The 26,539-nt window shown below is 41.9% G+C and overlaps 3 protein-coding genes across 3 annotated transcripts in view; all 3 read right to left on the reverse strand.

Annotated features, from left to right (window-relative positions):
• The window catches only part of pdxkb (pyridoxal (pyridoxine, vitamin B6) kinase b), a 14,585-nt gene extending 7,348 nt beyond the window's left edge, over positions 1 to 7,237 (reverse strand). The window contains exons 1-2 of the mRNA XM_034608722.1: positions 6,840 to 7,237; positions 198 to 252 (exon numbers count right to left, since the gene is read on the reverse strand). Coding sequence (XP_034464613.1) covers positions 198 to 252; positions 6,840 to 6,920 — 136 coding nt within the window. The 5' untranslated portion in view covers positions 6,921 to 7,237. The remainder of the gene's footprint in view (positions 1 to 197; positions 253 to 6,839) is intronic.
• Positions 7,238 to 8,165: 928 nt separating this feature from the next.
• si:dkey-22n8.3 (mediator of DNA damage checkpoint protein 1) overlaps positions 8,166 to 26,539 on the reverse strand; it is a 28,307-nt gene continuing 9,933 nt past the window's right edge. The window contains exons 6-7 of the mRNA XM_034608714.1: positions 8,567 to 8,691; positions 8,166 to 8,375 (exon numbers count right to left, since the gene is read on the reverse strand). Coding sequence (XP_034464605.1) covers positions 8,347 to 8,375; positions 8,567 to 8,691 — 154 coding nt within the window. The 3' untranslated portion in view covers positions 8,166 to 8,346. The remainder of the gene's footprint in view (positions 8,376 to 8,566; positions 8,692 to 26,539) is intronic.
• LOC117775510 (class I histocompatibility antigen, F10 alpha chain-like) lies at positions 12,057 to 25,542 on the reverse strand. Its single transcript, XM_034608718.1, has 8 exons — positions 25,349 to 25,542; positions 23,109 to 23,369; positions 16,966 to 17,244; positions 14,829 to 15,131; positions 13,565 to 13,666; positions 13,200 to 13,217; positions 12,570 to 12,654; positions 12,057 to 12,191 (listed from the first exon to the last, which is right to left on the reverse strand). Exons 1-7 carry the CDS (start codon positions 25,530 to 25,532, stop codon positions 12,575 to 12,577), a joined length of 1,227 nt encoding a protein of 408 aa, XP_034464609.1. The 5' UTR covers positions 25,533 to 25,542; the 3' UTR covers positions 12,057 to 12,191; positions 12,570 to 12,574.

The raw sequence follows: 26,539 nt of genomic DNA on the forward strand, positions 1-26,539 counted from the left end.
GGTGTCAGACAATAAAGTTACTGACCTCCTCAAAATGTGACTCACTGCTCTGTTCACTCGTCAGCCTCGACGACAACCGTCTCTCTAACGCTCCGTAACACCTCATCACGACACCGGAGGCCCTGACTCATACACACCCACACACACACTAAATAAAACACACACTCTCACCCCTACAGAAAACATGGCAGTCTTACCTGTGTGGTTGGAGAACTGGACAGAGTTAATGGAGTCCACCTCAAACCCTAAAACCTGGAGACAGAGAGAGAGAGGAGGCAGATGTCAGGAGCGATTAGGAGCAACGACCACAGCTCAAATGCATTTAATTACAGTCGTATAGTTCGCACTCCTACACACACACATACACACACAGCAAACTGTACTGTAAAACACCTACAGCCCAAACGATAAGTATCATAACTTTCAATGATATCTCGTGTTAAATTAATAATATCTACATTAAAAGGACACGGAGTACTAATTGGACACCTGGTTTTTTGTGCCTATTCATAGTAATTTGTGTTTTTGGGGTCATTTTGTGTCTCGTTTGTGGTTTTGCATTACCTTTGAAGTCAAGTTTGTCTATTATTTGTAGTTGTGGTTGTTTTGCATCCTTTGACAGACATTTTTTGTTTCTTTGTGGTCATTTTACATCCGTTTTTAGTTGTTTTTGACTCTTAATTGTGGTTTTGCAGCTCTTGACAGTCATTTTGCATCTTTTTTCAGCTATTTATCATCTCTCTTTAGTTGTTTTGTGTCTTCATTGAGCTCTATGACTTTCAAAACAGTAATTTTAACATGTTCTTCATACAGGAGCTCTGGCCCAGAGGAACCCTGACATCTCATACCTGTCTCCAGTAAACCTGGTCGGTAATCCATCCATGTCATCGTCTCTAAAATATCATGACATGAATATACATTTTTAGGCAAATGCATTTATTATGATTGTGAAGAGTTTTTCCATATCATCTTGTTCATGGTTGCAGTTGTTATATCTGTGGTGAGATAAAAACAAAACAACGTCCTCTCAGTTTAACTTGAGCTGAAATCTGCACAGAGCTGCAGACCAGTTCCAAAAAGCATCTCCTGGTGTCCTCGAGAGAGAGAGAGAGAGAGAGAGAGAGAAAGACACATGACTCATCCACGTGCACAGCCAATTGTTATCTGGATTACTTTATTTAATTGGACTGAAGCAGGAGGGAGGGAGGGTGAAGGAGTCCTTTGTTCTCTTCAATTGACTGTAACTTTGAGATACAAGAATCTGCTTTCAGTGGGGACAGGCAGCGACACCCCCGGAATAAAGGAGCGTAGATATTAACTCCGACCTTGGAGTGACTCGTCAACGCTCCTGCTAATGAAAATAATCTCATTAGCAATCTCCGTATTTGTATCACCAGCGTGAGGCTTTCAGGAAACCAGCCAAGTGGCGTGAGGGAAACAGGACATGACATAATGAGTCAGTGGTGTAGGAATACACTCCTGGAGGAAGAGTATGAAAGATGAATGCATGTGGTACTGTAGATAGTTCCAGTAAGTTATTAATGAGATATTGGTCTTTAAAGTTTGATTCAAGCTTATGAAAACATATTCTCTAAGATGTTTCTATTTGCTGTTACAGAAGCTTGAATTAAAAAAAAGGCAGTCGACAGTTTTAGCAGCAGGACCCGAGAACATAACCCGTCTGTTACAAGATGTTCTTCTGGCTGAGCAGGAAGAAAATTGACTGTGGATGTAAAAGCGTGTTTCTGATGTTCATGGGGCTAAGAATATGTTATTTAGGTCACATCCTTGATCACTGTTCATAAGCCTCAGTGTGTGTTTACAAAGCTGCTGAATGAAAAGCTTCCACTCAGGCATCGTCAGAGGCTGAAGAAAGAGATTTTTATATTTTTATAAAAAGAAAACATTTGGCTTTTCTGAAAAACTCTTTGGTAAATTGAGGGAAAATGAGGAAACACCTCCTGCGACGGACGAGTTTCTTTAATTAGCATGTGTCACAACACAGGCTGATCAGATCCGAGTCAACACAAACACTATATTTACTGAGTCCGTCTGTACCTTCACATTTAATTCGCACCTTATTCAACTAAGTGTCAGTGTTGCTCAGACCAAACGTTTCACTTGCTGCTCTACTTGTACCAACTGTTTGAGAGTATTAACAAGTTCACAATGATTATATCAGGCTAGAAATGAAGATGGACGACATGACGGCTCCCGAAAGTGAAGCCAAATCATCTGGATCTCTCCCGATTGGCTGACTGCAGAGTCGGTCATAAACCACATATCTTCCATGTTCGTGGATGGGAGATGAACTCAAATCAAAGTGCACATTAAGGTAGTTTTTACTTATATGATGCTATACAAACAAGCTGAGACAGAATCGTGATTGGTTATTGCGTAGAATCTGGGTCCAAATAATGTCATCAGCGCAAGATGGCTACGTTGGTACCTGGGATAGTTTGGCTTCATTTCTGGATAGTGGGAGGAAGTGGAGACATGTCGTCCATCTTTCTATACAGCCTAATGGATTATGTTAATATACAATGCTCATGTTTAGCACTTTAAATGATTACCACCATCTTAGCTTGAGTGTCCATGCTCACATTTGCTAAAGCACAACACATGACATACAGCTGAAGAATGACATTTCATTTTACGGTTGAGATATATAGATCTGAACCAGAATTAGAATGGACCCTCGTGCTAACATCGCTAAATAATCTGCAGCTCTTCATCTGACGAGGATAAAAAATAAAGCTGGAACCATTCCATTTTTTTTTTAAAAAGCCCATTTTACACGGTGCCTGAAGGCAGCGCTCACAGTTAAATTTAGTTTCTATGTGAAAGCTGAATCTGTTCAGTCTGGCTCTGAGGCCGCCTGTCTCCATCTTCAGTGGCGTCATTAGGAGGAATCCTGGAGCAGCCAATCGCAGCCCTGCTTCTTCACACCGCCGTCTCCATGCCGCCTGACCGGCCGGAGATTCTCCGTCCTGACACCAGAGAGAGAGAGAGGGATGCCCTGCACGCTCGCTGACATCATCATCATCATCATTTCATCCCGTATCTTCCGCACCGGCTGAATCATGGTTATTGCTCTGAAAAATGAGAGCAGCTCCCACACAGACCCGTGGGCTTTCTGTTTAGGAGTCGATATTTTAAACCCATTACATTAAACTGTCTCTCTCACTGGATCTGACAGCGTGCTTACGTCATTATTCAACATCTCGTTCATCTTTGGCTGAAAATAATTTATCTGAAGGAACAATGACAAATGATCTATTCAAAACAATTACTTGAACATGTAAATGATATTTATAAAACTGATTTCTCCAATGCTTCTCAATTAGATGTTTTATCCATTGACTCTTGTGTTAACTAAACTTTAACTAACTTAATTAACTAAAATATTATTATAATCACAATGTAAAACTGCTTTTGGAAATTGCTATATAAATTAAGTTCATATGCTTATTCTCACCCTGATAATTATTATTTTCCATTATTTTAACTGTAGATGTTTACCCGAGAGATCAATTAAGATCCACTTATTAAAATCCATATTGATATTAACACATTTTGGAATCTTTACTGTGCTGCATTTGTAAACATTGTTTTTACAGGAGCCTTTAGCACAAACAGACGTTAGTCAGCCGTAGTATAGTTGAACATTAGCGGCTGAATCTTGAGTGACATGCATCAAAGCCCAGCAGCCATTAGGACGCCGGCAAAATACATCCAGGCCGCTGCCAGCTAAAAATAGACTCAGCACTTCTCACAAGTCTTTCAGGACGATGGGACATGTTCTGTAGCGTCTCTCTCTATAGTCTCAGCATCAATACCCAGTGCCACACGCAGCTGCTCCAGGAAAATATTAAACTGCAACAATCACCAGCATTGTCGTTGTCAGCAATTACATCCCCAAAGCAATCACTGGTATCATCCCACCGTCGACATTAGGGATCATAAAAGGGAAATGATGATCTCATTCACGGCCAGAAGGAGCCGATAACCTCCGTGGCCCTTCACACAATATCAATTCAACGTCTTGTTCTGAATGCACCTGCTCTTTTTTGGCTCTGGAGGCTCCTATCAAGCACTCTGTAAACTGAACCTTTAGGTAAGAGCTTCATTACGACTGTTGATAGAGGTAATGACTCAACGCCAAAGTCATTTGTTCCTATTATTAAACTAAAGAGCAAGACACATGTTGAGCCACTCAGAAGCTGTGCTCAACAGTTCTTCATCGGCAAGTGCTTCACAATCCAGGTTAATAGACTGATGAACTGCAGCCCTCCCTTTTCTCCAGGGGTGGGAGTCCGTTATTGTTTATTACCAAAATAAAAACAAGGAATAAAACGAGAAAATACCTCCGTCGAGGCCAAACAGTCCCTTTTCACAAAGAACCATTACTCATTCTATGAGAGACAAACTCTCTATCTAACAATGTTTAAGAAAGTAGAAAATAAATCCTGGATCTGCTCCAAAATTGTATGAATTATTCCCATTTGCAACCTTCCTAATCTGTTTGGTGGTTTTTGCGTAATCCTGCAAACTAACAGACAAACACAGACAAAAACAGAACCTCGTCTGCAGAGGGAATGAAAAACAAACTGTGCTGAACAACCAGAGCTGTCGGTCGGTTTAACAATTAACCGTCAAGTTGAACAATAACACAATGTACAGTATCAGTACATGATTCGTTGGTCACTTTCCAGCTCACTGATGGACCATATGAACTAAGCAGTGATTTACAGCTATAAGTGTCTGAGGTGTCTATACACAACGTTACAATAAGATGTGATAGTTATATTACAGTGGTCTGACGAGTAGGGCTGAACAGAGTGGCCTCTAGTCTGTATGATGATAATATAAATGTGTTTTTATGACTGTAGGGGCCCGTCACACCATCGCTTCAGATATTCACAACATTCGGCTCCTCATTGCCCTGCTACTCTCTCTCTCTCTCTCTCTCTCTCTCTCATTGACAACGTGATCATTCGTGTGAATCCCTGGATGAAGACTGAGGGTATGAGCCCAGCACTAGGAGCCTGTTTCAGGTGGCTTTCTCCTCCCATTCCACTTCCGGCCTATTGCCATTTTGAAAATCCTCTTTGGTACAGGAGAGAACCCCGCTCGCTGAAATTAGCACATTCTGAGAAAGATTTGAATCATACAATCAGACATTTGTCATTCACCTGTTACTGTTACTTGTGGCGTATTCTTCCCCTTCTAAGCCAAGGGAGGGTAATAATTTATAATCATTACAAAATAATTTTCATCAACAGCAATATAAAAAAGGTCCAATATATCAATACAATCCTTATGCATTGTGTAAGCACAGTGAGGATGTGTAACACATAATTGATTGACCTCAGATTTCTAGGACGTTTTGCTGTTTAAGTGTTTGTTTCTGCTCATGAAGAAGAATTTAAAACCAAAAACTTCACTCAGGAGCAATAATGATTCCTTACACTTAACATAAATAATAATTGACATTTACTATTATGATTATCAATATCAAATATACATCTTGATATCATTGTGGGCCATATTGCCGGACTCATTTTGTTTTCTAGAGCTGAATGATAATGTATTCAGCCAGAGGTGCATCGTTCTCCAGTGCCGACACAGAACAGTGGAGACGAGTCTGTCTAACTGACCATCACGAGCACGAGGAGTAAACCGTCAGCCGACTGTTTACCTGCAAATCAGGGAGCACACACGGGCACGATGCGTGCACGTGGCAGGACAGGGCTCGCTAACCCTCCCCAGTCCCGCTGTCAGCCAGGTAATCATCCAAGATGGTCAATAATAACCATAATAAATCTATACAAAGCATAACCTCCTCGATGAAGGAAACAAAAGGCTGGTTTCACTGAAGACAACTTAGTGGTGTGAAGTTTGTGATGTCACCACCTGTGTAACATGCACATACATAAAATCCTTCTATCGATCACCTTGGAGAAACCAGTACAGCTGCCATGTCTGCAGGAAAGAAGGATAATCAGACAACTCAAAGCAGTAAACATCTGTCCAGATGTTCCCACACACACAGACACCATGACCACTACAGCTGTGTAGATGCCCTTCGCTGTCTTGAGCAAATGATGGGAACCAGAGGGACCTGCACAGCGACGACTGGTTAACATCTGGGCACAGATCTCCCTCTGACCCCTGAGATTATCATGAGCTCCATGCCGGTCAGTGTGTGCTTCACTTTGACCCGTGGGTGTCAAACCTTCATGGTTACCGTCATCACCAGCCACTCAACCAGGTAGGGGTCATTTGATTAACACCAGGAGCTCCAGGACCACACATCTGTGACACATCTGGCCGGCGAACACGGCTTTAATACCGTCTGATATGATTCACCCTCAGTTAATGGGCTGGTTTGCTCCTGATGGACAATAAAGCTTTGGGGGACAAAACACCTCCATCCATTATCGGACACCCTCAATGACAGGTGGCGTGCTGTAGTGTTTATTATACCGTTATAATAAACACTGTAATGAGATTAAATGGTTAAATACTTGTTGTGTTTATCATCTGTATGTCAGAGGGGAAACACGACACCTGTCTTCGGCTGTTTTCCCCTCACATCCCCGGTGCTACCAGGCTATTTTCGGCTTTTTCCCAGCACCGTCATTTATGCCCCGACACACTCACAAATACCAGCGGGGATGAAACGTGTCAGCGACGGACACGAATCCAGCTCGTACCGCGGGGGGCTCAGCGAGATGACCGGTTAGCAGAGGATTTGTACGAACTTGAAATTGATGCAATTAATTGTTAATTGGAACGGCGTGTCCGACATTGGGTGCATGCCTGGGTGTATTTACCTGTAACGGGAACGAGGCGCTCTTGTTGCCCACATATCCCCGGACTACATGGCTCTGTATGGACAGCACGCGGCACTCCATGGCGGCTCCCGGTCAGCCGAGGAGCGGGGGTGGGTGGGCGGAGCAGATAAGCAGATAATCCCGGTACCTCAACGGTGGAGACGCGTGAACATCACAAGAAAAAAGGGCAAAAAAACCGAGAGAAACCCGACGCGACGCCGCTTGTTCCAGACGCTCGTTAGCTCGTTAGCTAGCAGGCTAACGCACCAGTGTGTCTCACACGCAGGATGGCGGCGTGTGTGCGAGGAGCGCGTGTGTGTCGCGGTTGTAACGGGTGACGAGCGGCGTGGTGGGGGCGACACACACACACACTTACACACACACACACACACACGCAACTATTCTGCACAGGCAATCTGAGAGACCGCCTAAAACCGGATGACGTCAGCACCGAGCGCGTCCTGATGAGCACATCTGGATGTGAATGAACGTGACCGTTAACTCTCCTCTCGTCGCCTCTGTTCTCCTCCATCGTGTGACTTCACGCAGCCGAATTGTTCATAACCATCACGCACGTTGATTTATTGATCAAATGGGTGTTTACCCCGTGAAAATAAAAGGGAAACGGGATAGAAGTTTTATTTGTGCCTGCTTTTATAATGGAGCCTGGTGCTGCGCTTATTTTGTGTGTGTGTGTGGGTGTGTGTGCAATCTGTGGTTGTGACTCACACTGTATTTATTACAAAGTCGTGACTGAGGAGGGGGTGGGGGGGTTGACTTGGCAAAGATTGGCTCTGTCACCACATCCAGCAGCGATGGAGAGAGCGTGTGCAGACAAATACTGCAAATTAATTCCACTGGGAGAGAGAAATGAAAGCATGAAGCAGGCAGACAGATAAATGGATCCACTTAGAGAGGTGAAGAACTGGGAGCTTCACCTGCTGTTCACTGAGGCCGGGAACACTGGGTAACGATGCTTTAATCGCAGGTCACACACATTGTCGTCAGAAAGCATCAGCGGTGGTGGGAGTAAATCGAGTAAGTCTCAAGACTCCAAGGCCCAAGTTTCTGACGTGAGAACGAAACAAGTTGAATCCCTGCTGTGAGTCAATCTAGACAAATCATTGCTCAGGTCACAGAAGTTAGACGTCGTACGAAAGTCTGATGATCAACCACAGTTTACAATTACTTACATTTACATTTAAATACTAATGAAAACTCAAACAGACAGTTGTTGGACCGGATATCCTTGCACACCACTGTTCTCTTTCTCATCAAGTCGCCTCATGTGACACATCCCCAACCTCTGAAAAAGACCAGACTTAGTCTTTTGAAACTTCTGCTTTAATAAAATAAAATACTTTCTATCATTGCTGCACTGTACATCTTTTTTCTCCCTTTTGTTGAACCAGCAGATCACCACAACAAATAATTCCTCTTCTCCCATTTTCTCGGTTCCTCCACAGAGGCAGAGGAGGATAAAGAGCAGGAGGCAGAAATTCATGAATCATTTTGGGTCCTGGTCCAATTCGGGCTCTAGAAAGAAAACAACACAATAAGAAAATTAATTTATCCTATTTTAGTTTGATACTGTATATATTGTGCAGGGAAAGGGACATTTCCTTCCGGGACCTGACACTACGGTGGCCCTGAGGGTAAAAACACAACAATATTTCACAAAGCACTAGAGGGACTGAAGCTCTCTCGACCCTCCATCACTCTCTCACCGGTGAAGGTGAACTGAGGGAAGCTGCTCAGGTCTCCTCCTCCATAAAGTCTCTGGAGCTTTGCTGTCTCCTCTGACAGGTGACGCTCATAATCGGACTCCTCCTCCACTGGTCCTCCACTCGACCTGAGAGGAGACAACAGGATTCATAGCTGTTCTTGTACTGTATTAACAATGTGGTACAATTACTTATTTAACCTTTGAATAAGCAGGACATCTACATCCTACATTTCCTCTTTTCCAAGACAGATCTGATAAAAATTCCTCAAGGCCCTTTAATATAATAAAACCATATGATAGGAAACGTCTTTTGTGTCTCTACCTGCGCAGGTTGTTGTATTCTCTGATCTTCTCCAGGAAAAGTCTCTGGACTGGATCCAACTCTGAACCACACACATGAAAACATTAAAGTTAAAAAATGTGTGTTCACCAAAAAACATTGACATGGGCAAATTCTGTAAAACTCTAAATTTCTGTGTGTGTAAGGATCAAATTACTCAGATACACACAAGTGTAAGTTGCACTGAATATTAAAAAAAATTCACCATTCAATGGTGCATTTTGAAGCTGTGACGCTTCTCTCTGTCATTATTAAAAACAATACATATGGTTTTAAATTCAGATTCCAGCCACAGAGAGAAAAAACCACTGAACTCACATTTAAACACGATCTTCTCCTGAAGAAAGCAGCCGCCATGTTTGTAATCGAATTAAATGTGTCGAGAAGCAAAGCTCGTTTATCTGAGTTGAAGTGAAGAATTTAGAAATGAGAAAGAACTAAATGTCCTGAGAGAGTTTCTCCTCCTCCATGACACTGCAACAAGGACTTTATCTGTTTTAAATATGCAGGTGTTGGGACATGGTTTTTGGGAGACCACACTGCGGCCTATATGGTAGTCCAAAGCCTTGAGCACATGTTCTTTGACCTGGAGAAAACCAGAGCAAGGCCTCCCAGGGTGCGGCAACGTCACACAGAGGTGTGAAAACCGGTTTCAACTCCCATTGGTCACTCTGGACCCCATGACCTGTGAGGTCACCGGGCCAATATAAGGCCTGTTCCCCCTATTTTCTTTCTCTTTCTACAATCCTTCCAAGGAGAGAAGGCTGTCCAGCCTTTTTCCCTGCATCGCCGAGGGAAGAAGCCTGGCTTCTCCAGCTCACATCTTCTCTTTCCATCCAACTCTTCGAGAGGAGCACAAAGGTGCAGCTTCCAGCTCATCTCACCAAGGAAACCTCCTCGCACTCCAAGCTCTACCAACCCTTCAAGCAGCGACTCGATGTCCTGCTGGAAACTTCAGCCAGCAACTGAGCTGCACAGCTCAACAGAATCACAAAGGCAGGAGCCACAGAAACCAGCAAGACGACTTCACAAAACTGCGAACTGCACAGCAACTCTTTTTCCCCTTTCCACAGACGGGTAACACAACTGGGCTTAATAATTATACTAGGCTAAGCAAGACTGTTTATTCAATTCTGTGTGATGTTTATAAGTTTGATTTGTGTTGTGATATTGTGGTTACAAGTTGTTGAGAAAGTTAATGTTAGTTATGCTCTTCAGTCCTTCCTTGCATGCATCTAGCAACTTTCTCTAATTTGGCACACACACAGACACATGCATATTCCTTCACCTAATTAGCGCTGACCCCTGCTACATGTCGTAAAGATTCCAATAGGGGGGGAGGGTGTTATCTTCAGAGTGGCCAGCCCCCATTTTGGAAGCACATAGGGGGGGGAAAGGGTGTTATCTCTTTGGCCAGCTGCCATTTTGAAAGCACGCTGACTCACACAGACACACACACACATGTAGACTCACATGCCTATCTTTATTTAATAAGTACACGGTTAGTAATTTGTGTTTTTTATACTTTATTATAGTCATAATACATTTTTTTTCACAAAATGTTTCTTTATTAATGTTGCAAAAGTGAATTTTGCCAACCTCTACACTGTCAAGAACTCCATATCCTTCAAATTAACTATCTATATGGTAATTTTGGTTATAGTTATTAATTTAATTGTTAATCAGAGTTCCAAATTTGTAGTTAGTACTTTTATGAGACTTAATCAATAAATTGGCTATCTTTTCCCTTCCTTTGAAGGGTGGTGCCCCGAGGTAACTTTAATCAATTAAAGTTATTATTTAATATTAATAATAGAATATTTATATTTTATATTTTATTTTGATAACCAAATTTATTGAATGCCAAAAGGCACACCATTTTTTGGTATCACTTTTGATGCATTATTGCACAACACAGGTGATGAAGATGCACTAAATGCTAATGTTATACATTATATCATCTATAGCCTGCGAGCTAACATGTGTTAGTTTAGTAGAGCTTCAGTTATATAAACACTCTGAGCTTTAAAATCACAACAACACGTGTTTCCTCTCGGCACTGTCAAAATAAAAGCTCAAAGGGCAACCCTGGGAAAAAGGGCTGACCTCTGACCCCTGACATTCATTTTTCTTTTTACAGTAACAGTTTAATTCTATTTCACTAATTAATGATTTAAGTTTTCACTTGCTTCTCTTTAATTTCATCAACACAGCAGCTGTAATTATTATTTTAATTCAAAAAACACAATACAAAGTTTTTATTATTTATTCAACACCTGTCGAGAGGGTAATCAGAAATGAATTTATAGAAAAGATACATTTAAATTATAGTAGAAGATAAAAACAAGTTAAAGGTTAAACTAGAACAAGGCAGCTAGAAATGTGAGTGTAGTTACAGTGTGGTATGAGACCTGGATAAGTAGTCGAACATTTTTCACCAAACTAACAGGAAATATTATCAGAACATTTCATATGAGATACTTAAAACATCCCACAACCCTTTTATAATCTCCACTAAAATGAACTTTAAAGGTTAAGAACACAGCAAAGCATGAATATAACCAAACAAAAAAAAACAAGCAACACTTGATTAATTAATTTCTTGTTCAGGCCAAAATAAAATCAGAATATTTACACAACTGGAAAATAAATTTTGGACTGAATTCTAATAACATCGATTGTATGACTTGTCCAAATCACACCAGATTCAACACTGCACTTCCTTGGGCCCTTAACAACACACAGGTCAAGTGTGAAGCTGATAAAATGAACGGTTCTCGAGATACGTGAGTCACATACCAACAGATTTATGGAATCATGAGACAGATTATATTTCCAGACCCTAAGATGTGGATGTGTGCGTGTCCATATATGTATATTTAGATTTGTATTATTTAAATGATTTTACAAGGATGCCCCAACACCAGGAATATAAAACTGTAACTAAGATGATCTTTAAATTAACAGCATGTGAACAGTGTTGTGATACTTTCACTGTTTTTGAAAATGTGTTTTACTTCACTCCAGGTAAAGAAAAAGTAATAATCCTCATTTGATTTACCAATATTTAAACAAACGTTTATCAGAGGGAAGTTTACATTTCTTATTTTTAACTAAAAGATTCAATTTCAACGCCACCATTTATTTTTCATATTTGTCAGTTGTGTTGTTTGTATTTCAATCAATGTCTGACCCTGAATATCACTTTATGATTTGAGTGATGAATAATCAATGAGTTCCCAGCGCAAGGGGGAGACTGTGGTGACACTGCTTCTCGTCCATAAACCTGAAGACAGAAAAAAGAAATAAAAATGAAATGTTCAGTTCCACAAAGCCACGTATTTTATGTATTTACAGTATTGAGACCTAATATTTCCATGATTCTCTCAGTGAAATTAAAGTTTACTCAGAAAAAATACACTGATCTTAAATTGATAAGCCCTAAATATTGGGTATATGAACATTTTAATTGTTGTGTCACTGCTGATATTTGAGTTTAATTCAACATTTAATCTGTCCAATTAACGTGAAGGTTTCTGATCTGTGCCTTGCTCTCAGCAGATTGTTTTATTTCTAATTAAAACAGAGGTTTTACACATGATCACACAAATGTTAATTTGCACTTAGTTTGAGGCAGTTTTGTTTAACAGATGAAGCAACTCACTGTGTTCAGGAGGACGTCTCACTTGGAGAATTAGAACCTTGTTCACCTGATCTCAGCGGCTGTGAGGCACCTGGATCTTTTACAGCTGTGAGGTCAGAAACACACCGTTAGTCCATCCTCCTCTGAACAGACACTTTTATTACAAACAACCAACACTGCAAGGAACCGTCCTGAAAACTCTCTGCAGCACGAAATCAACACTATCTAATCTACAGAGGGTTTACTAGAGTCCTGCACTGGGTCAGGTTCCTGTGGGGAGCCTAATATCCATTGAAATAAATATGGGCAGTAGTGTAGACAAGGCCTGAGTGAACATTTGTGGACATTTTGAAGAAATTCCCTCGAGGCATTCCCGAGATATCGTGTTCACAAGATGGGGACGAACGGATGAACAGCCTGAAAACATAACGCCTCCCTGACTGTCGCCGGTGTGGACCAGTACAAAGTGGACCAGTACAAAGTGGACCAGTACAAAGTGGACCAGTACAAAGTGGACCAAAGAGGTGTTGGGGGTGTTTTATAAAACTGGACATGTTAGTACTTTCAGCTGCTGTGCAAACGTGACGTGATGTCCTCATAAAGCACATTAGTATAAAAAGAAAACAGAATAGAAATAGAAGTTTTACTTACGAAGTGAAGTACATTGGGCTGAAATAAAAAGAAAATACAAATGATTTCAGTTATTACAGTAAAAACACAAACTGAATTGTGTCGTGTTTTTCTCGAGTGGCGATCCTCCTCAAACGATCGGCAACATACTGTCACTTCTTATTTTTTGTGTGCTGGACGCTGTGTGCAGAGCTTTTTATAAACAGTCTGTGGTGCAGAGGGAAGTTAAAAACTTTGTGTGAACCCTGCAGCTCTGGAAACAGATGTTGGTGTGTGAGGAACTGAAGTTTGTTTCGTGAGGTTTGATCTGAACGAGCATTAATTAGAAAGTCCAAAATCAAAACACCAGAAAAATATTGGACAAAGCTTCTGTGTTGGTCTCTCACCTTTCTTCTTCCTGTACACGATGAATCCAATGACAGCGCTGGCGACAGCGAGAGCGACCATTGCAGCGATGATGATGGTGGTGGTCACGTCGGTGGGCTTCTCTGTTGAGCGGAATAAAAAAACAAAGCATCACAACCTGAACAGATGAAGCAGGTTGGACGACAAGAATCTCCCTGAACCACAATCCTGTCCTGAGACACAACAAACACACACAGACACTAAACGTGTGAGTTTGTCCTGCTGGTGTTTCTACTTTCAGTTTTCTTCTGTACATAATGACTGTATCTGTGCTTATTCACGCTGGTTTGTCTTAAACTTTACTTCCAGTAACTAAATCATTTCATGGACTCATCTTCTACAACAGAGCAGCAGTCGAGTCTTAACAGTGACTATAATGTTCACATGTTGAAATCATAGACTAATGGAAATAAACACAGACGACACGTCTCCACTTCCTCCCACTTTCCAGAAATGAAGCTAAAATATCCCGGATACGAACGCCGCCATCTTGCACATTTGGACTCTGTGCAGTAGTGAACGGAGGAATGGAGCCACGGTAACGAGGTCCCGCCGATACACATGCTCTGTCAATCATGAGCTTTCAATCATGAGCTGTCAATCATGACATTTCACCCTGTTTTTATAGCATCAATCAGCGACCGAGACGCTTTGGCTTCACTTTTGAGGAGCCGTCATGTCGTCCATCTTTATTTACAGTCAATGGTTGAAATGGTTATAAACTGCCTGAAGAAATGTCCCTAAATGTTTGTTGTTGCTCGAGGTAAAGAACGAGAGATTTGTTTGTTTTTTCTGCTTCATTAATTCTGTAGAATAAAAGTTTTCATATCAAACATCCACCCTGATCCCAGTGTGTCTGTGAAAGGCTCACATCTGACCCATGATAAATCAGTCTGGCTCTAGTTGAGACCTGCAGAAACACTTCATGGAATAAAATCATACAATCATACAAGTAAATTTAAACATTTATAAATGTGTAAATCTCATTGATCAATGATAATAATAATAGTAATAAAATCCTCAGACACTTTTGCAGACACATTAAAACTAACTTAATTTTTCAGGGTCACATGATGATGAAGGGGGGGGGGGGGCACATGCACTGGTTTAACACTGATCTAAATTTATTCATATACATTGATGAAAGAAAACTTCTCCTGCTACACATCAGCCAACATGACCTGCAGGACTGTTATTGTAGATGAAATGTGTGTGTCCCAGCGTCCTCACTGGTTCAAGTCTCACCTCTGTTGGACTCGACGGAGTCTTTGTCCAGTTTGGTGACGATGTCCTCCTTCACACCAGAGATCTGGAACACACAGTCGTACCTCCTCCAGTCTTCAGGGGAGATTGATGAAACCTTCAGGTCAGCGCTCATCTGGAAGGTCCCGTCATGGTTGGGGAGGACCTCTCCGAGGTCCACGTCCTCATGAAGCTCCTCCCCGTCTTTCCTCCAGAACAACATGACGCTGTCGGGGAAGAAACCTGTAGCGTGGCAGCTGACTGGAGAGGAGGGAGACTTCTGGAGGAGAGAAATCCTGGGAAGCTCTGGGGAGGATAAAGAAAGACAGTTTATGGGTTTTTATAATGTATTGCAAACTAATAATAACATTCCTGTTTGATTCCATTAATGTTGCATTAGTCATGTCTGTTAATATACGAGACAAGTGAACAAACTGTGAGATGTGAGTGAGAGACAGAGGCTGAAGTGATGCAAAGACACTGGGGTGGACGATATGACGTAAAAGTAATATCACAGTATTTATTGACAGGTTTAATATCACATTATTGATGAAGTAAACTTCCTGTAGTGGACAGGTCCTGATCACTTCTGATTAATGTTGGTATTTTTGGTTAAAGTGCAAAGTGAGTGCAGGTCGGTCGGGCAGTGAGGAGGGAGGACACTCCGGCTGGGTCTCAATTCAGGGGCGGCCTCCTTCAGAGGACCCGGTCTAATCCATTCATCAGTGACTCCAAGTGAACTGTGCCAGATGTAATGAAGTTCCCTAGGGGCAGTGCTATTATGTCACATTCACAGTAACATGAGGTCACTGTGGCCTTGACCTTTGACCTCCAGGCACCAAAATCTACTCAATAACCAATCAATCTTTGAGTCCATGTGAAAGTTTGTACCCAATCTGAAGCTGATCTTACGATATCATGTTCAAGAAAAACATAAACATATTTTGTCCGGCTACCGTGACCTTGACCTTTTGACCTTTGTCCACCAAAATGTATTCAGTTCATTTGTGAGTCAAAGTGAATGTTTGTTCCAAATTTGAGGAGATTCCCTCAAAGCATTCTGGAGATATCGCGTTCAGAGCAAAGGGACGGACGACCCGAGAGCATGATGTGGCCACTAGGTGTCTCCAGAGCGGAGTCATGAAAAGATCAGTGAGAGAGAGAGGGAGAGAGGAGGGAGAGAGAGAGAGAGAGAGAGGAGAGAGAGAGAGAGAGGGGGAGAGGAGGGAGAGAGACAGAGAGAGAGAGAGAGAGAGACAGAGAGATAAAGAGTGAGAGGGAGAGAGAGAGAGAGAGAGAGAGAGAGAGAGAGAGAGGAGGGAGAGAGAGAGAGGAGGGAGAGAGAGAGAGAGAGAGAGAGAGAGAGAGGAGGGAGGAGAGAGAGAGAGAGAGAGAGAGAGAGAGAGAGAGAGAGGGAGAGAGAGAGAGAGGAGGGAGGAGAAGGAGAAGGAGACAGAGAGAGAGAGAGAGAGAGAGAGAGAGAGAGGAGGGAGAGAGAGAGGAGGGAGAGAGAGAGAGGAGGGAGAGAGAGAGAGGAGGGAGAGAGAGAGAGAGAGAGGAGGGAGGAGAAGGACAGGGAGAGAGAGAGAGAGAGAGAGAGAGAGAGAGAGAGAGAGAGAGAGAGGAGGGAGGAGAAGGACAGGGAGAGAGAGAGAGAGAGAGAGAGAGAGAGAGAGAGAGAGAGAGAGAGAGAGAGAGAGAGAGAGAGGAGGGAGGAGAAGGACAGGGAGAGAGAGAGGGGGGAGGAGAAGGAGAGGGAGAGAGAGAGAGAGGAGGGAGGAGAAGGACAGGGAGAGAGAGAGAGAGGAGGGAGGAGAAGGACAGGGAGAGAGAGAGAGAGGAGGGAGGAGGAGGACAGGGAGAGAGAGAGAGAGAGAGGAGGGAGGAGGAGGAGAGGGAGAGAGAGAGAGAGGAGGGAGGAGGAGGACAGGGAGACAGAGAGAGAGAGAGAGAGAGAGAGAGAGAGGAGGGAGGAGGAGGAGAGGGAGAGAGAGAGAGAGGAGGGAGGAGGAGGACAGGGAGACAGAGAGAGAGAGAGGAGGGAGGAGGAGGAGAGGGAGAGAGAGAGAGAGGAGGGAGGAGGAGGACAGGGAGACAGAGAGAGAGGAACATTAAGTTGATGGAGGTTCTGTGATGTCACCTGTTCTCAGCAGAGAGCTCCTCCCCTGATCCAGGTACTTCTTCAGCCAGGAAGGACACAGCTTGGTGTAGTAGTTCTTAAGTTGAGCGAGATCAGCTTTATCCTGATCCCACTTCAGTTTGGTGATGACACTCTTTGGTGTTGGAGCGATCCACGTCTCTGTCTCCAGGTCCAATGATATGAAGTCTTCTCCATCATAACCAAACTGATGATAACCTTTAACTTCTCCAGTCTCATCGTCCCATTCACATCCGTACATCAACTGGACAATGTGAAGACCTGAGAGAGAGACAGAGACATGAGCTGTTATTATCACATCTTCACCACACACACAGAGAGACACACACAGAGAGAGACACAGAGAGACACACACAGAGAGACACACACAGAGAGACACACACAGAGAGAGACACACACAGAGAGACACACACAGAGAGACACACAGAGAGACACACAGACAGACACACACACAAACACACACACACACACACACAGAGAGAGACACACACAGACACACAAAGAGAGACACAGAGATGCACACAGAGACAGACACACACACACACACACACACAGAGACACACACACACACACACACACACAGAGAGACACACAGAGACACAGACAGACACACACACAAACACACACAGAGAGAGAGACACACACAGAGAGACACACACACACAGACAGAGACACACACACACACTCACACACACACACAGAGAGACACACAGAGAGACACACACAGAGAGAGACACACACAAAGAGACACACAGAGAGACACACACAGAGAGAGACACAAACAGAGAGACACACACAGAGACACACACACACACAGACACACAGAGAGACACACAGAGAGACACACACACACACACAGAGAGACACACACAGAGAAACACACACACAGACACAAACACACACACAGAGAGAGACACACACACAGAGACACACACACACACACACAGAGAAACACACACACAGACACAAACACACACACAGAGAGACACAGAGACGCACACACACACAGACAGACAGGCACACACACACACACGCACACAGACACACAATCTCTGAAGATCAAGGAAAACGTTGAAAAGCCCAAAGAGATAAAAGCTGTTCCTGGATCAGCCCCTGATCTGCTCCTGAGTTTCATGAGTTCTTCTCTGACCCACAACACATCCTTCCACAGAGTTTACTGATAACAACTAATTCACAGTTGTTGATCTTTATTAATTTCTGCTGATCAGGTCAGAAGTTAAATGTCTTTTTCAGCACGACAGTATCTAAATGTCTTCTGGCTTTGACTCTGTGTTTGGGTGAATCTGATCTAAGGTGTAATTCTCTGCTGTGTTTATTACTTTGTGGACACACTGTGGTCCGCACAGGGACGTTCACCTGTTGCTCTGCTGTTTATTTTATATATTTCAGGTTCAAACTAATCATTCTTGTTGATTATGTATTTTTTTAATTAATCAATTACTTGTTTAAACTGAAGAAAATATCAGAAAGTAGTGAAAATGTCTGTGACTGTTTTTAATTTATCAAAAAGTACGAGAAGCAACAAACTCTAATATTTAAGAAACATCACAAAACATCTGAGATTTTTACTTGATAAAAAAATTCTGATCATTTAAAAATCTATTGATCACAAGTTTGATTGATTAGTAAATATTTTTAATCGAATCTAATTCATGAAAATGTCTGTGTGTGAGTGTGTTTATGTGTGTGAGTGAGATTGTGTGCGAGTATGTATGTGTACGTGTGATTGTGTGTGTGTGCGTGTTTATGTGTGTGAGTGAGATTGTGTGTGTGTGCGTGTTTATGTGTGTGTTTGAGTGCATTTATGTGTGTGTGTGCTTGTGTGTGATTTTTGTGTGCGCGTTTGTGTGAGTGTGATTATGTGTGTGAATGTGATTGTGTGTGCATGTTTTGGTGTGTTAGTGTAATTGTGTCTGTGAGAGAGTGTGTGTATGTTTTAGTGTGTGTGTGTGTGTGTGCGTGCGTTTATGTGTGTGTGCGTTTGTGTGAGTGTGCCTGTGATTGTGTGTGTGTTTATGTGTGTGAGTGAGATTGTGTATGTGTCTGTGTGCGTGTTTATGTGTGTGAGTGTGTGTAAGAATGTGTGAGTGTGTGTGTGCGTGCGTTTATGTGTGTGTGAGTGTGATTGTGTGCGTGTGTGTGATGTGATTGTGTGTGTGTGTTTGTGTGGACGTGTGTCTGATTGTGTGTTTATGTTTGTGAGTGTGATTGAGTGTGCATGTTTTGTTGTGTTAGCGTAATTGTGTGCGTGTGAGAGAGAGTGTGTGTGTGCGTGCGTTTATGTGTGTGTGAGTGTGATTGTGTGTGTATGTTTATGTGTGTGTTTGAGTGTGTTTATGTGTGTGTGTGCTTGTGTGTGATTTTTGTGTGCGCGTTTGTGTGAGTGTGATTGTGTGTGCATGTTTTGGTGTGTGTGTGTGTGTGCGTGCGTTTGTGCGAGTGTGCCTGTGAATGTGTGTGTATGTTTATGTGTGTGAGTGAGATTGTGTATGTGTCTGTGTGTGTGTGTGTTTCTGTGTGTGAGTGTGTGTAAGAATGTGTGAGTGTGTGTGTGCGTGCGTTTATGTGTGTGTGAGTGTGATTGTGTGCGTGTGTGTGATGTGATTGTGTGTGTGTGTTTGTATGGACGTGCGTGTGATTGTGTGTTTATGTGTGTGAGTATGATTGAGTGCGTGGGTTTTGGTGTGAGTGAGATTGTGTGTGTGAATGTGATTGTGTGTGAGTGAGATTTTGTGCGAGTGTGTATGTGTATGTGTGAGTGTGATTGTGTGTGTGTGCGTGTTTATGTGTGTGTTTGAGTGCGTTTATGTGTGTGCTTGTATGTGATTTTTGTGTGCGTGTTTGTGTGAGAGACTGTGTGTATGTTTTAGTGTGTGTGTGTTTTAGTGTGTGTGCCTTTATGTGTGATTGTGTGTGTGCGTTTGTGTGAGTGTGTGTAAGAATGTGTGAGTGTGTGTGTGCGTGCGTTTATGTGTGTGTGAGTGTGATTGTGTGTGTATGTTTATGTGTGTGAGTGAGATTGTGTATGTGTGTGTGTGTGTGTAATAATGTGTGAGTGTGATTGTGTGCGTGTGTGTGATGTGATTGTGTGTGTGTGTTTACGTGTGATTGTGTGTGTGTGCGTGTTTATGTGTGTGTTTGAGTGCATTTATGTGTGTGTGTGCTTTTGTGTGATATTTGTGTGCGTGTTTGTGTGAGTGTGATTATGTGTGCATGTTTTGGTGTGTTAGTGTAATTGTGTCTGTGAGAGAGTGTGTGTATGTTTTAGTGTGTGTGTGTGTGTGTGCGTGCGTTTATGTGTGATTGTGTGTGTGCGTTTGTGTGAGTGTGCCTGTGATTGTGTGTGTGTTTATGTGTGTGAGTGAGATTGTGTATGTGTCTGTGTGTGCGTGTTTATGTGTGTGAGTGTGTGTAAGAATGTGTGAGTGTGTGTGTGCGTGTGTGTGATGTGATTGTGTGTGTGTGTTTGTATGGACGTGTGTCTGATCGTGTGTTTATGTTTGTGAGTGTGATTGAGTGTGCATGTTTTGTTGTGTTAGCGTAATTGTGTGCGTGTGAGAAAGAGTGTGTGTGTGCGTGCGTTTATGTGTGTGTGAGTGTGATTGTGTGTGTATGTTTATGTGTGTGTTTGAGTGCGTTTATGTGTGTGTGTGCTTGTGTGTGATTTTTGTGTGAGTGTGATTGTGTGTGCATGTTTTGGTGTGTGTGTGTGCGTGCGTTTGTGCGAGTGTGCCTGTGAATGTGTGTGTATGTTTATTTGTGTGAGTGAGATTGTGTATGTGTCTGTGTGTGTGTTTATGTGTGTGAGTGTGTGTAAGAATGTGTGAGTGTGTGTGTGCGTGCGTTTATGTGTGTGTGAGTGTGATTGTGTGCGTGTGTGTGATGTGATTGTGTGTGTGTGTTTGTATGGACGTGCGTGTGATTGTGTGTTTATGTGTGTGAGTATGATTGAGTGCGTGGGTTTTGGTGTGAGTGAGATTGTGTGTGTGAGTGAGATTGTGTGCGAGTGTGTATGTGTATGTGTGAGTGTGATTGTGTGTGTGTGCGTGTTTATGTGTGTGTTTGAGTGCGTTTATGTGTGTGCTTGTGTGTGATTTTTGTGTGCGCGTTTGTGTGAGAGTGTGTGTATGTTTTAGTGTGTGTGTGTTTTAGTGTGTGTGTGTGTCTTTATGTGTGTGCGTTTGTGTGAGTGTGTGTAAGAATGTGTGAGTGTGTGTGTGCGTGCGTTTATGTGTGTGTGAGTGTGATTGTGTGTGTATGTTTATGTGTGTGAGATTGTGTATGTGTGTGTGTGTGTAATAATGTGTGAGTGTGATTGTGTGCGTGTGTGTGATGTGATTGTGTGTGTGTGTTTATGTGTGATTGTGTGTGTGTGTGCGTGTTTATGTGTGTATTTGAGTGCATTTATGTGTGTTTGTGCTTGTGTGTGATTTTTGTGTGCGTGTTTGTGTGAGTGTGATTATGTGTGCATGTTTTGGTGTGTTAGTGTAATTGTGTCTGTGAGAGAGTGTGTGTATGTTTTAGTGTGTGTGTGTGTGTGTGTGTGTGTGTGTGTGCGTGCGTTTATGTGTTTATGTGTGTGAGTGAGATTGTGTATGTGTCTGTGTTGTGATTGTGTGTGTGTGTTTGTATGGACGTGCGTCTGATTGTGTGTTTATGTTTGTGAGTGTGATTGAGTGCGTGGGTTTTGGTGTGATTGTGCGCATGTGTGTGAGTGTGATTGTGTGTGCATGTTTTGGTGTGTTAGCGTAATTGTGTGCGTGTGAGAGAGAGTGTGTGTATGTGTGTGTGTTTATGTGTGAGTGTGATTGTGTGTGTGTGCATGTTTATGTGTGTGTTTGAGTGCGTTTATGTGTGTGTGTGCTTGTGTGTGATTTTTGTGTGCGCGTTTGTGCGAGTGTGATTGTGTGTGCATGTTTTGGTGTGTGTGTGCGTGCGTTTGTGCGAGTGTGCCTGTGATTGTGTGTGTATGTTTATGTGTGTGAGTGAGATTGTGTATGTGTCTGTGTGTGCGTGTTTATGAGTGTGAGTGTGATTGTGTGCGTGGTGTGATTGTGTGTGTGTGTTTGTATGGACGTGCGTGTGATTGTGTGCGTGGGTTTTGGTGTGAGTGAGATTGTGTGTGTGAATGTGATTGTGTGTGAGTGTGTATGTGTGAGTGTGATTGTGTGTGTGCGTGTTTATGTGTGTGTTTGAGTGCGTTTATGTGTGTGTGCTTGTGTGTGATTCTTGTGTGTGCGTTTGTGTGAGTGTGATTGTGTGCGTGAATGTGATTGTGTGTGCATGTTTTAGTGTGTTAGTGTAATTGTGACTGTGAGAGAGTGTGTATGTTTTAGTGTGTGTGCGTGCTTTTATGTGTGAGCGTTTGTGTGAGTGTGCCTGTGATTGTGTGTGTATGTTTATGTGTGTGAGTGAGATTGTGTATGTGTGTGTGCGTGTTTATGTGAGTGTGTGTAAGAATGTGTGAGTGTGTGTGTGTGTGCGTGCGTTTGTGTGTGTGTGAGTGTGATTGTGTGTGTGTTTGTGTGTGTAATAATGTGTGAGTGTGATTGTGTGTGTGTGTGTTTGTATGGACGTGCGTGTGATTGTGTGTTTATGTGTGTGAGTGTGATTGAGTGCGTGGGTTTTGGTGTGATTGTGTGCATGTGTGTGAGTGTGATTGTGTGTGCATGTTTTGGTGTGTTAGCGTAATTGTGTGTGTGTGAGAGAGAGTGTGTGTATGTTTTAGTGTGTGTGTGTGTGTGCGTGCGTTTATGTGTGATTGTGTGTGATTTTTGTGTGAGTGTGATTGTGTGTGCATGTTTTGGTGTGTGTGTGTGTGCGTGCGTTTGTGTGTGTGTGAGTGTGATTGTGTGTGTGTTTGTGTGTGTAATAATGTGTGAGTGTGATTGTGTGTGTGTGTGTTTGTATGGACGTGCGTGTGATTGTGTGTTTATGTGTGTGAGTGTGATTGAGTGCGTGGGTTTTGGTGTGATTGTGTGCATGTGTGTGAGTGTGATTGTGTGTGCATGTTTTGGTGTGTTAGCGTAATTGTGTGTGTGTGAGAGAGAGTGTGTGTATGTGTGTGTGTTGTGTTATTATTAGAGAGTGAAATGTAAACAAACCTCCAGTTTGGTTGAAGCGTTCCTTTAAGACTTCGATGTTGTTTTTGAAGGCCTGCTGTGAACCAAAGAAGATCCCAGTCTCCCTCTCCCAGTACTCTGCATCAGTTGCCTTTAACATCCAGTCCTGTTTGGGTTCTGCTTTCTCTGTGTTGCTGTCATAGTGAATCATCTGAACTTCATCAACCAAACCAACAATCACAAACTCTGGAAAGTTTGGGACTTGAGAGGACCCAGTGTAGAAATACTTCAGAGAGTGAATCCCTGCAAGAAAAAGTTCAAGTCATGACTTTAGTTTTCAGACTGTTTTATAAATCACTGAGAGTCAAGAAGACATGAAGCACATTCAAGACAACTTCAGCTGTTGTGAGGTAAACAAACACAAAAACACATTCATAGATAAAACGTCTGCTCCAGAGTCCAGACTCTCTTTACTTTGAATATTCTGCTACGTCTTAAAAATGGATTCAATCTAACGACTCAAATATTTAATATTAGAAAATAATATTTTCTACCGCAGAGTATTTAATGTGAAGTGAAAACTACTTCAATTTCCAGTTACTCGATGAGACTTTTATTCTTAAAGTCCTTAAATAGTTGGTTTCTCTCTCTTTATATATCAATATATATGTATCCATATATACACATATACATTTATACTGGACCCAGTGAACAAAACAAAGTGGGACATTGTTACAGGAAGGGCTTGACTATTTTTTAAATGTATAGACTCAGAAAATATTTGACAACAATAACAATATGACAACATGTTCATTAGGTTGTCAACAACATTTCTGATTCAGATCCATAGACTGAAAATAATTCATCTGTACGTTTGGCTCTGATTCCTAAGATGTCAAAGTCAAATACTTATGACAACGACATGTAATTGAGACTTGATGTTTCAATGTTGAACACAAGCTTCATTATAAATAACTATAAATCTGATGTGTCCAAACAGAACTTGAATTAAGAAAATAAAATGTATGTTTTTTTTTTTTTTAAAGAAGATGTGATAAATGCACTTATTCTTTGTTTATTGTGTAAAAATACACTTGGTGCATGTGAGCAAACATAAAGGCTGATACCTTCATATCTGTGACAGACTCACATCAAGCAGTCCGGCTTCAGTGCAGATGTTATCACATTAGAAAGTATTAACAGACATCTGTCATGTATTCATCATGGAGGCAGCCTCGTCCTGATTCTTTGTCTCCCTGCTTCTTTTCACTGACATCATTTACATTAGAGATGAATTTGTGTTTTGTGTTAGTAACAATGTGTGTTGATTGTATTGGAGGAGGAGGTCACATTGATAACAGATCATTAATTAGTAATATCTCATGTCAGTGATGTTACTCACGGTCTTTATCAGACTAAATGATGTTGAACATTGTACCAACAAAGCAGGAAGCTGTTTGTCCTCAGCAGCTTCCTGTTACTATGGAAACAGCGCCATCTACTGACTACAATAACAAACCGAAACCTGAGTCGTCGAATTATTTCAAACTTTGTCAGTTTACACAGTTTAGATAAAATAACTGAGGTGTTTGAGTCGCTGGGAGATGAATCATAAATAATAATTATTATTAATAATAATAATAATAATAAAATGATGTTAACATATTTATATTTACATAAATAACAGTCTTGATTCATATCAACAGACTGAACCTGTTATTTCTTCACAACTTTTTATAAACCAACATGAAACATGAGACACGTCATGAATAACTAAGTCTGAAACAATAAAGTTCATAATGTGCACAAGACAAGAAACTCTTTGTTTCATCGCTGAGTTTAAACGTGGCTTCGTTTTTCACTGTTTCCTGATTCATCGGAGTCTGTTGGACACTTTCGCTTCAGAATCGCTGCGTCATTTCGTCCAGAACCAGCTCGGACCGTGTCGATCTTAATGGTTCTGACCAGAGTAAGAAGTCAAATAACGGTCAGGATCCAAAGAAAGAAAAGTCCCTGTTCAGTTCTTTTCAGATCTTTTCAGAAATAGAATATAATCTTTCCTTCTCACGTGAGATCGATGACATTCACTAACATGAACTTTTAAATCATGTCTTTGAAACGTTATTAAACTTCTACAAATCTGCAACGAAGGAACCAAACATCAAACATTACAATAGACCTCAAATCATTTTAGTGTCTTTTAGAAACATGGAGCATTTTTACTTTCACTTCAAATCGACCAAATAAAATAAAATAAAGTAGAAACGTGGACTTTAACTCACGTGCCGTCGCGCTGTGTGCTCCTGCCAGGAGAAGCAGGGACAGTACAGTGAACATGGTGAGCGGTGGTGTATTCCTCTTTGCTGGGCTGAAGGTAGATGAGCTCTTTTCTTCACGGAGAGACGGACTGTGGCGACAAGAGACGAAAACCAGGGGAGACGAGGACAAACTGTGGGGCGGGGACATCCTCTGAGCCAATGGGAATTTAGGATCAGCCTCCACGTCACTTAAAACTGGGTGAAACTCAGCAACTGAGGTTGTAGAAGGAAAAGTGAAGGTAACGAACTGCGTAGTGTTATAACTTCACACCCTGTATAGTCGAATAATATATTTTTAAGATAATTTATACGTAGTGCAAGATATTTGTAAGATAATGTGTTGATTGTATTATTGTATTTTTAGGATATTGTACTTGTAGGATAATGTATTTGTAGGATATTGTACTTGTAGGATATTGTACTCGTAGGATAACATATTTTTAAGATCGTTTATACGTAGTGCAACACATTTGTAAGATAATCTGTTTATAGGATTATTGTATTTGTAGGATAATGTATTTGTACCAGTGCATTTTCTATGGGACAGACAACCTGAAAACAAGCCCCCCCCCACAGAGGCAAACAACTAACTAACACAGATGAGCCCCATTGTTAAGACAGACAATTTAATAACACAAGATAGTGAACGTGAGGCCATATTTTACGTCTGTTTTACTAACAAGTTAAATAATAAAACCACAGCAGAAAGAGAACACAAGCATCAGACTCAGCTCTGTTGTGTTGCTGAAAACTGCTCAGACAAGAGAAATTGAACTCTTCTGTTGATGTTTGAACAGCTGATGTCGTGTTTCATTTCTGTTTCACTCTCCACTTTCTGTTCACGAAGCACTTTATAAAATGTCGCATCATTCGTGTTCCACTGAATCGATGTTTGACACTGAGGCTTGGTTGACAAAGGCTCATCCCACACTCGACCATAAGAGTTCACCTAGACAGTGAGCCCCCCCCCCCCCCCTTCCGAGGCTGCATCTACTGATGTCACCTGAATCAAAACATCTAGAAAAATGACCCACTGAGGTTTTAACGATCATAAAAATACAGTCAGCAAACTAAACATACTAAGAATGAAGTGCTACTTTCTAAAAACAGGGGTTTTATTTATCGTGAGTTTCTTACAAACTTTAATTTACCAGT

This window comes from Hippoglossus hippoglossus, chromosome 15 (genome assembly GCF_009819705.1).
Source record: "Hippoglossus hippoglossus isolate fHipHip1 chromosome 15, fHipHip1.pri, whole genome shotgun sequence".
In the NCBI taxonomy this organism is placed as follows: Eukaryota; Metazoa; Chordata; class Actinopteri; order Pleuronectiformes; family Pleuronectidae; genus Hippoglossus; species Hippoglossus hippoglossus.